Raw genomic sequence first — 11,031 nt, forward strand, 5'->3', positions numbered from 1 at the left:
TTGAAAGACAACGAGAAGTTCTTTTCAAGCATTATCCTTTATCTTTATAACATCTTCACTTTTAAATCCCACTACAAGCTTTCTTTCATCATAAATCTAATTAACTTCAATATAGATTTGTATCTTTTATCGTGTTTAACATATGCACCTCAAATACAACGAGAAGTTCTTTTCAAGCATTATCCTTTATCTTTATAACATCTTCACTTTTAAATCCCACTACAAGCTTTCTTTCATCATAAATCTAATTAACTTCAATATAGATTTGTATCTTTTATCGTGTTTAACATATGCACCTCAAATACGAGAAGTTCTTTTCAAGCATTATCCTTTATCTTTATAACATCTTCACTTTTAAATCCCACTACAAGCTTTCTTTCATCATAAATCTAATTAACTTCAATATAGATTTGTATCTTTTATCGTGTTTAACATATGCACCTCAAATACAACGAGAAGTTCTTTTCAAGCATTATCCTTTATCTTTATATCTTCACTTTTAAATCCCACTACAAGCTTTCTTTCATCATAAATCTAATTAACTTCAATATAGATTTGTATCTTTTATCGTGTTTAACATATGCACCTCAAATACACGTAATCAACATGTGGACACATACAAAATGTATCAAATAAACAATATTACACATCATATATGTAGAAAATCATACATGAAAAGATGGCTCAGATGATTCGGGCGCAGTCACCCGAGTCGCATATCACAACGGCTGTATCTCTGTTGAGATGGCTAGCCAGTTCCGGTTGAAGTTTAAAGTATTCACTTTTAACAAATGAAGCCGCTTCTTCGGCATATTCTGAATTCACAAATGCTACACAACACCCTCTGAACCCAGCCCCGCTGAACCGGGCCCCATAAACACCAGGGGCTTTTAAAAGTATCGTGTATAGTTGGATTAGAGGCTCACAACCTATAAATAAAATTATAAAAAATCTTCAAAATTTTGGCCTGTTTAATGGCCCGAGAAAATTGATAGCCCGACTACATCAAGAAGGTGCGGTATGTTCGTATTACGGTTTTGGTTACCAACTTTGAGAAACGTACCACATTCGTAGTTTTGAATTGAGCTTAATCCCGACGCTGAAATAAGCTTTCCAAACTCTTCAAAATTACCACAGCCCCATGCTTCTAAACCTAAAACCAAATAAATAATCAAATAGTGTGCAGAAAATATAATGAAATAAAGTTATAACCGTTTTAAAATCAAATTTAATAATAAAAAAACCTTTAATGACACGCGCATTCTCGGTGAAGTAATGTTCTGCTCTTCTAGCTAGATCCATTTCTAATTTGGACTGCAGAATTTAATAAAATTAATGGATCAATCATGTGACAGAAACTAATTCTTTGATATATATTTTTTTTATGAACCTTATGAGTCTCGAATTCTTCTTCTTCAACTGCAATAAATTTAAAGAATTCAGTATTCCAATTAATAAAGAAAATAACAAATATAGGTAATGACAGTAAAATGATATAATTCTAACCGTTAGACAAAATAGGCTCATCTTCTTTCCCTGCAGCTCTGAGAAAAGGTAAAAAAAATAGATTTTAAGTTGATTAGGGCCTGTAAACGAACCGACCGGACATGAACGGAGCATGTTTGTGTTCATTCTTTTAACTTTAATCACATGAACAATTAAACACATGCGGTTTTCTTGTTCATGTTTATTCATTAACAGTATAAACAACGGTTGATGAACGTATATGATATAGACGAACGAACATAACTGAGCTTAAACCAATTAAAAGTAAACGCAAACAACGTGTTGGGCGTAAAAGGTTATTTAAAAACAAACTAAATTGTAATGGGCCTCAAAAAATTTGAATGGAAATATTAACAAACTTAAACAAAATTAAACTAACGAACAAACATAAACAAATTTAAATTAACTGTTGTTATCGAATATATACGAAAAAAACGAGGCATAGTTCATGTTTATTTGTTTGTTTAACTAAATAAACAAAAAAGTTTATTCATGTCATTTGATTATTAACGTAGACGAACTTTCCGTCAAACGGTTCATGAATGATCCACGGAACGTCTGGTTAGCTTAGAAGCCTAAAGTTGATGACATTACTTCACAAACACAAAACTTTAAAAAATCTTTATTGAAATTGATCTTTAAAATGTAAATAAAACTTGTTAACTAAATAATATGTTAATGAACAAATACTTATAATATCCTTACGGGATCTTACTTTAAAAGAATCTCTGCAGCCTCCCGACATTCAGTAACTCTTCGATTATATCCAGGGTTAGTTGTTAATGCTTGCTTTAGACCCGAAAATGCTAACAGAATCTTGTAAGGAATCTTGGATTCAGAATCTTTGTCGGTTTCAAACTTTGTTGGGTGTATAAGTTTGTGTTTTTTGGTCTGCACAGGATTTACAAGATCCATGGAAATTTAAGTTTTTTATATTAAACGAGTAATTGTGCAAATTTTGTAGAATTGCATAAAAAGGTTAACCATATTGATCTTTTCGGATATCAGTTTATCAAAAGGGGTTAAAATGGTCAACCGCGTTATCTTGATTCTTGACCGCTTACAGGGTCAAATTGCATGAAATTGAACTTTTGTGGTATAAAAACTTGCTACCTTTATATGCGATTATCACTTTAAACCTAATAAAAATATAAAATATACATGTTTTGTCTTTTTTGTACAGCCAAAAGATACCTTGCAGTCCATACAAGTTAAACAACCGTAGCTCGAAAGCAATATAGCTGACTGATCCAATATGCCATTTTTCAGGCCCAAATATTCATTCTCAATTAGCCTACAAGTACAATAAAATTATGTTAAAAGATAAAGTTTGAACTAACAAAGAATGTAGGAAGTTAGGCAGATAGCTTGAGAGTTGTAAATAAACATTGTATTAAATATTTTTTTTTAAAACCTGAAATTCAAAAAACTCAGTTTGCAGCATAAACAATTGTATCAAGGTAACTACACGGAGAGTGAACCCAACATTTTGGTAACGGGTTTGGCCTAAATAATTAGCGTCTTTATTATGACTATGAAAACAGTATTATTACAGTAATAGTTGAACTTTTGAATAAAATTATTTCGGTGGTTGGGTTTTGGGCGTTTTCTATTTGACCCTTTTTACAAGAACCCAACATATTTTGGTTGTCACGTCTAACCCGTTTAATATATATATGTCACGCTCAGGCGGACTTCTTTAATTAAAAGGATAGTGTGACTAATGTCAATTAAACAGATTGACTCGTCAGATGTCGGCCTGTTTAAAACAAGACTAAAACAAAAAATTTTAAGGTCTACCTGTTTAACCCATTTATTAAAACCCGCCAGCCCGTTTCACCCATCTTCAACTCATTTACAACAAAGTAATGGCTACCCGTTTGACTTGTTCAGATAATGAGTTGCACAGGTCATACTCGGGTTACACAATTTTAAGTCCGTCTGGGACAGGGTTGATGACAATTGCCACCCCTAAGTCAACCCCTTGACTTAGCCAATATAAGAAAGAAAAACCTACCGATCATACTCGATATTTTCTGTAGGCGATACTGTAAGATTATTTGCACTTTCCAGAGCTAATAGGTAAGCAATTCCAACCTGAAAATTCACAATTTATGATGTTCAAAAAATATGAATTTACAGAAAAACCGAAATAAATATTCAAACAGCGAGTATCATATAAAGCTTAAATGAATATAAGCGTCAAAATAACAACCAAACAAGAGTACTAAAATAGTAAAATATCGGCAGCGCATAAAGTTGATTAAAATATAATAGCAACAGACAAAGATGCAAAGTGATAGGAATCAGGTTAGGATAAATGGCTTTGAGAATCGAAATAAAAAACAATGGTAACTTGGATAATAAACGGACGAATTGGGATACAGAATCACCACCCGAGGAGCAATCTAACACGAGTTTAAGGTACAGAAATCACCACATAAACTTGTGAGTAGGTTCCAGAGAACGCCATTCAAGTTTGCTAAGCTTGAATTAGCAATGGAGAAACGCAACCGGTCACTCACAATTCACAAAGAGATAAAGTAGCAGCATATTTTTTAATCATAAAACACAGACCCCTTTCATTCACCGTAAAGTTCAGTACGAATAAGAGACCCCACGTAGTATACTTCCAAGAAACCGAAACAACTAAAGGGGCAAGAAATAAAGCACTTAACACCCTATATACTTCCTACAAGTTTATACATCAAGACATGTAAAGGCTAAAGAAAATGAAAAAAAAAAAAAAAAAGTAGAGCTAACAGTCAATGAGCCAGAAAGCAAAACAATAATATAAAAGTTAAACTTACAGCAGCAGATGAGCTTAAACCTGAACTGTCAAGACCCTCTGTACCACAAATGAATCCAGTGATCCCCTGCACCAAATTAAATAAAAAACTTTTATACAAATTTAGAGAATTTTTTTACAATCATAATTAATATTGTTACTTTTTATTAAAAAAATGATTTTTTTGCAGGGTAACCAGATCCTGCATGTTTCAGTTCATACTAGAAAATGACCCGCTTCAGAAAAAAAAAATATTTTGACCAGTAACCCGCCTCAACAAACTAGTTTTTTTCATTAAAACATATTTTTATTGTTATTATAAATCAAGAAACTAATTAACCTGTTTTAGATTATTTCCTCTAGATTGTAATGCATACAATGCTCCTTTTGCGTAATTTCCCCATTTACATTCCTCAACTGTTTTAGATGGATGACTTTGACTTTTTTCAATCTTGCCATTTGACTTTGTGGCATCCTTTGGAAGCTGAATTTGGTCAACTCTGTGGTCATTTTTCCAAAACTAACTTATCAATTACAACATCATTATTAACATATTTTAATAATAATAATAACAATAACAATAAAATTAATAATAATAATAATACGGAATAGTTATTTACCTGAACCGAACTTCTCCACTAAATTGTCCTGACCTTAGTATAACCTTCAAATGCAGACAAACGAAGTATTATAAAAATAAACGCATCAAAATTATTTTTAAAGGCTGTGTTAATGGATTGGCAGGTCGAACCCGACATGAAGACAAAAAATCATGCCAGACGCATGAACCAAACACGAAAAATTTTGCAGGATGACACGAAGACAACCTGAACAACCCAAAATTTTATTTTATTAAAAATATTTTTGCAGCTCTAAAGTTAGAAATTTTAGCAAAAGATAAAAATAATTATATTTAAACTATAAAACCTGATGTTAATTTCTCTTTTAGCTTCTAAAATTTAGAATTAAAATACCCAATCGATGAAATTTAAGAAACAAAACATAACTTAAAAAAAATAAATGGGGTTAAACAATGCAACACACGAGCCCAAATGCGAGCAATTTAACCCGAAATTTTATCTTATTATAAATTAGAAAAAGATACAAATGTATATGAATAACTATATTTAAAAAATAAATTCTGATGTTTATTTCTCTCCAATCAATGTAACTTACGACCAAAAACACAACCTTAAAAACAAAAAGGTTAAATGGTGCAACCCACGAACCCAAAAACGACTCATTTAGCTAACGTGAGACGTGTTTGCAGGTCGTTTCTTGTCAAAAATTAACGGCCCTACAGAAGACGATACCTGAGAATCAATAGAAGGCACAAACCCAAGTATTATTCCCTTATTAATCGTCATAGCTGAAACTATTCCACCCTTTTAATTCATCAAATAAAAAAAATGAATAAAGTTGGGTCAATGTAAAGAAGCCATAAACATAAAAGATTTAAGTAACATATGAAACAAAATGTTAAATAGAAATATTAATCAACCTGGTGATCAATATGAGCTCCCAATGGGCAAATCCTGTATGGAGATACAACAACTTTGACCACATTTACAGACACCCCTGCCATGTCAGCAACAGTTTTCTTGATTTTATCCAACTGCAAATACAACAAACACAAAATATATGACAAAATTGTTAGGGAAAAAAACATTAGATACCATGCTCAAAATCAAGGGCAGCTGGGTAATTTCACTGGCATTTTAACCTAGCGGTGTTAAACGAGTCGTGTTGGCATGTTAGCGGGTCCAACCCGACACAAACCTGAAAATTTGACCCAGCCAGAACCGAAACCCGAAAATCATATAAGACACTTGAACCTGAACACGACCCACATAATCACCGATTGGCCTTAACATGGCTTGTCAGATGTTTGAACCGATTTTTTTTTATTGTTAATACTTTAAATTTACATTTTCACAATTAAAATTTTTTAATTTATATATAAAGTAATTACATTTTAATTATAAAATCTTATGTCAACTTCCTTTTTAAGGGTCAAGTTATTCTATAAAGGGGAATAAAAATGAGAAGGATGAGATCCCATAATTAATTGACATGTGTCAAGTAGGGACCAAAGGAAAAAGGGTATAGAGGTAATTGTACACTTTTTCTCTCTCCACATGCAATGCACATGTTAATACCCCCATCATTTTATAACTTTTATAACTTTTTCATATGATATTTTTTTTTAAAAATAAAATTCACCATAATAAGAAGCGTTTTTTTACCTTTAATATGAGTATAATTTTGTTATATGAGACTAAAAAATAATTTACGTCATTGTGTCTTTTTGCTTACCATTGTGTCTTTTTTCGTCATTGTGTCTTTCTGTTTATTAGCCCTGCTTGCGGTGCGCACATATGATGTATATATGTGTGAACCCTCGGGTGGGCAAAAGTGAAATTGCACTAATTTTGACGTTATTTTACTAATCTCGTGAAAATAACGTTAAAAGTGACGGACGGTTAATCAGGCATCATGTAGTGGCGTTGATAGCCGAAAGACAAGGGTACATGCACCGATCAGCCGGTCCCGATGATTGAGTGCTATGTGCTATATGTCCAAGGCTTGATGCAAAACTACTATCGAGCCGGGGGTCTCACCGGAAGCAGCCTCTCTATCCTTATGGGGTAGAGGTAAGGCTGTCTACATCTTACCCTCCTCAGACCCTACCATAGCTTTGCTATTGGTGGGATATACTGAGTACGATGATGATGATGATGATGTGTCTTTCTGTTTATTATTGTGTTTTTTCGCCATTGTGTCTTTCAACTGATCATTGTGTTTTTTTTAATACTAATAACACCGTTGTGTAATACTAATATGTAAATGTAATGAAAAATACCAACAAATTATCTAATACTAAGCACAATGATGAATACATATTACACACTAACATGAAACTTAAAACACAATAATGGATACATATAACACAATGACATGAAACGTAAGACACAATGGTAAAATACATATAACACAATGACTTGAAACGTAAGACACAATGGTAAAATACATATAACACGATGACTTTAAACGTAAGACACAATGGTAAATACATATAACACAATGACCTTAAATGTAAGACACAATGGTAAATACATATAACATAATGACCTTAAATGTAAGACAAAATGGTAAATACATATAACACAATGACTTGAAATGTAAGACACAATGGTAAATACATACAACACAATGACTTGAAACGTAAGACACAATGGTATATACATACAACACGATGACCTTAAACGTAAGACACAATGGTAAATACATATAACACAATGACCTTAAACGTAAGACACAAGGGTAAATACTTATAACACAATGACCTTAAACGTAAGACACAATGGTAAATACATATAACACAATGACCATAAACGTAAGACACAATGGAATCTACATATTACACAATGGCTTGAACGTAATACACAATCAACATAAAGCAAATGTTGAGCACAAAGACACAGTGACAAACGAAAGACACAGTGACGTAATCTTTATTTTAATTTTTATCTTTAATACGAGTATCAGTTGAAAAACACAATGACCAAAATATATAACACAATGCATAGAAAAACCCAATTAAAAAACACAATGGACAACCAAATAACACAATACAAAAAAACCCATCAACTTTTTTTTATTTTTATATAACAATATGATATTCATATTAAAGATAAAAAAACGCTCGTTATTTTGGTAAAAAAAATTTCTAAAAAAAAACGTCGTATGAAAAAGTTATAGACGTTTTAAAATGATGGGGGAATTGACATGTGCCTTGCATGTGGAGAGAGAAAGTCTTAATAAATGAGTTATTACCTTCATGCCCTTCTCATCTATTTTTATTCTTGAATTAATCTTCACCATCCAAATATAAGATCAATGGATTAGATTCCTTCTCACCCTTCTCATTTTTGTTTTGTTGTTCTTTGTATTTTAACTTTACCCTCCTTCCTTCTCATTTTTGTTTTGTTGTTCTTTGTATTTTAACTTTACCCTCCTTTTTAATATAAGACATATGATACCCAACCAATTTAGCTTATTATATAATAAAACATTTTATAAAATAAAAATGAATACCTTAAACAGTCTACCCGGGAACCCATCCAAACCCGTTTACACCAAACACATACCCGCGAATTTCGTGTTAAGTTAGTGTAGTATCATAAATACACCCCCAAAAAAATAATCACAAATAAAACTTTTTAATCCACATTAATGAAGAGTAATTCAGTGGTAAATACTAAATACAGATACAATCATCATCAATGAAATGCAAATAAAATAGTAAATTGTAATTCACTGAAAACCAAGGCATCAATACTATCAGTGAACAGTGCAATAAAGATCTAACCTCTGAATCATTGGGCCAAGATGAGACACCCATTTTGATTGATTCTGGATCTGGGTTTATGTTGGAATGATGAACTGATTTAAGATTTGGAGTTTAAAGAGTGAATGAATGGCAATATTATTATTATTATTATTATTATTATTATTATTATTATTATTATTATTATTATTAGTGAGGGGTTGTGATGTCAACTTCGGTTTGGTTTTGTTTAAATCTTATCGTTTTTCGTCTGATTCATTCTGGTTGTATATTCACGTTGTCATACGTGGCAATTAAGGTTTTATTATGTACAACAATATTCTTTTCTCCTTTTTAAACTTCAATTTTAAATTTTATGAAATTGCAATTGTAGATATTAATTTTGATATTTATAAATGATTAATAAATAGTCAAATATAAAAAATAGAAACCTTGATGAGATTGAAGATATGAAAACCTTTAAAGGGTTGTTGTAAGATTGGTCAAATTCTGTATTAAAATGAGTTTAAATTTGTTATGAATATTAAAAGGATCAAATAAGAAGTTTGGTTTTTCTAAGAATACTAGGAATGATGGTATTTTAGTCTACTACCTTAATATTGAAACCCACTTAATTTAATTCAAAAACACACTTAATTAAAACACACTTAAATTTTCACTCATCTCCTACAACTACCACCGCACAACGCCACCCACCTCCACCGCCTTGCCGGAAAAGTCTTCGGAAATTTCGTCGAAAAATAAAACACTATGAAAAACACAATGAAAAAGACACAATGTAAAAAACATAATAGAAAAAACACTATGAAAATAAAGACACAATGACAAAAATACAATGAAAACACAATTAAATAACACAATGTAAAAAACACAATTCAAAAAACACTATGAAAAAATAAAACACAATTGTATAACACAATTTTGTAAAACACAATTGTGATAAAACACACCTTGTAAAAACCCACAGATTTTTTTTTATTTTTATAAAGCAATATGGTACTCATATAAAAGATAAAAAACACTCGTTATTATGGTGAAATTGTTTTGAAAAAAAATGTCGTATAAAAAGTTATGGACGTTTTAAAATGATGGGGGGATTTTGACATATGTCTTGCATGTGGAGAGAGAAAGTCAACAAATATGTTATCGCTATTATGCTCTTACCCTTGTTTTATACTTGATGATCTTTCTAATCTAATCTCAACCATTCAATTCTCAAATGAATGGACAAGATTATTTCTTACCTTTCCTAGGAAAACTAATCTTCTTATTATAACTCAACCCTAAGAATAAATTACATGTATTATATAAAAGCATAATTAAATAAATGTATATTTTACTATAAAGGAATTTTTAATTTAACTTTTATTTTAGGTACATACAATGACTTTTTAGTTAAATATATTAAATCAAAACATTAAAGTTGTACTCTATGAATTTTACTAAATAATTTTGATATACTTATAAAATTTAAAATTAAATTGGTTTATGGAAACATTTTTTATTTTTGAAACATTAAATTGAGGGGTTTATTTTAAACATTAGTTTTGACATTTAGAGATAATTAAAAAATGATCAAATATAAAAAATAAAAATCTTGATGAGATTGAAAAGTATGGAAAACTTTAAAGGTTCGTTGCAAGATGGGAAATTTCGTATTTAAAATGAGCTTAAATTTGTTATGAATATTAGGAATAAATTAAAGGTATTATATAAAAACATAAATAAATAGAAGTCGATAATAAACTGGAAAATAAGTTATGTAAAAAGAAAATAAAAATAATAAAACTAAAACATATGTTAACAACTGATAGAAGTTTCAAGATAATATTCACATATGTTTACTGTCAAAATAAAGATTGATTAATAAAAATGATTTAATTTACTTGAACTTTGTAACCCACATGAATAAACAAATAATCGTAACTTAAAATTCATTGTTGTACAAAAACAAAGCCATTTTTCCAACAAATATTCCGTCCAAACAATTAGCTATTCTACAAGTTGGGGCGCTATAAGCAGAAATGATTAAAATTAAATTAATGCTACTTAATATATTTTCCCAGCTAAATTAAAATAAAAACATATATTTTAGTTTAGTAAGGATTACCAATGGCGGATAGATGCAATTAGAGAATTTTAATCACAACCTAAATAAACTATTCATTGAATGGAAGATAGAGCAGTTAGAGAAACTTTAAAATGTCCATTGAATCTTGGAGTTTGATGTAAAACCTAAGTAGATTATAGGAAAATCATATTACAATTAAAAACAATACAAACAACAAAGTGCAAAGAAAATGAAATGACAATGACAATAACGAATAATGCATGAGAATTGACCATTAGCATATATAGAATAAATACTTTACCGGATATACGGAAT

General features: G+C 30.5%; 1 protein-coding gene across 1 annotated transcript; it reads right to left on the minus strand.

Annotated features, from left to right (window-relative positions):
- Positions 1–600: 600 nt before the first annotated feature.
- On the minus strand, positions 601–8,973 carry LOC143548462 (galacturonokinase-like). The gene is made up of 14 exons (XM_077039622.1): positions 8,667–8,973; positions 5,796–5,909; positions 5,608–5,679; positions 4,915–4,958; positions 4,635–4,794; positions 4,317–4,382; positions 3,524–3,603; positions 2,701–2,800; positions 2,222–2,397; positions 1,507–1,544; positions 1,391–1,419; positions 1,245–1,314; positions 1,064–1,153; positions 601–929 (listed from the first exon to the last, which is right to left on the minus strand). Exons 1-14 carry the CDS (start codon positions 8,697–8,699, stop codon positions 685–687), a joined length of 1,317 nt encoding a protein of 438 aa, XP_076895737.1. The 5' UTR covers positions 8,700–8,973; the 3' UTR covers positions 601–684.
- Positions 8,974–11,031: the final 2,058 nt, after the last annotated feature.

This window comes from Bidens hawaiensis, unplaced genomic scaffold (assembly GCF_021521415.1).
Source record: "Bidens hawaiensis isolate Kalapana, Puna unplaced genomic scaffold, B.hawaiensis_p1.1 tig00015185_1, whole genome shotgun sequence".
Lineage (NCBI taxonomy): Eukaryota > Viridiplantae > Streptophyta > Magnoliopsida > Asterales > Asteraceae > Bidens > Bidens hawaiensis.

Bases quoted from the DNA above. Each gene is read 5' to 3' on its own strand.
- LOC143548462 (XM_077039622.1), bottom strand. From the start codon at position 8,699: ATGGGTGTCTCATCTTGGCCCAATGATTCAGAG. The intron at 5,910-8,666 runs GTTAGATCTTTA...TTGTATTTGCAG, and splicing joins CTTGGCCCAATGATTCAGAG to TTGGATAAAATCAAGAAAAC. The intron at 2,801-3,523 runs GTAGGTTTTTCT...TTGTACTTGTAG, and splicing joins GAAAATATCGAGTATGATCG to GCTAATTGAGAATGAATATT.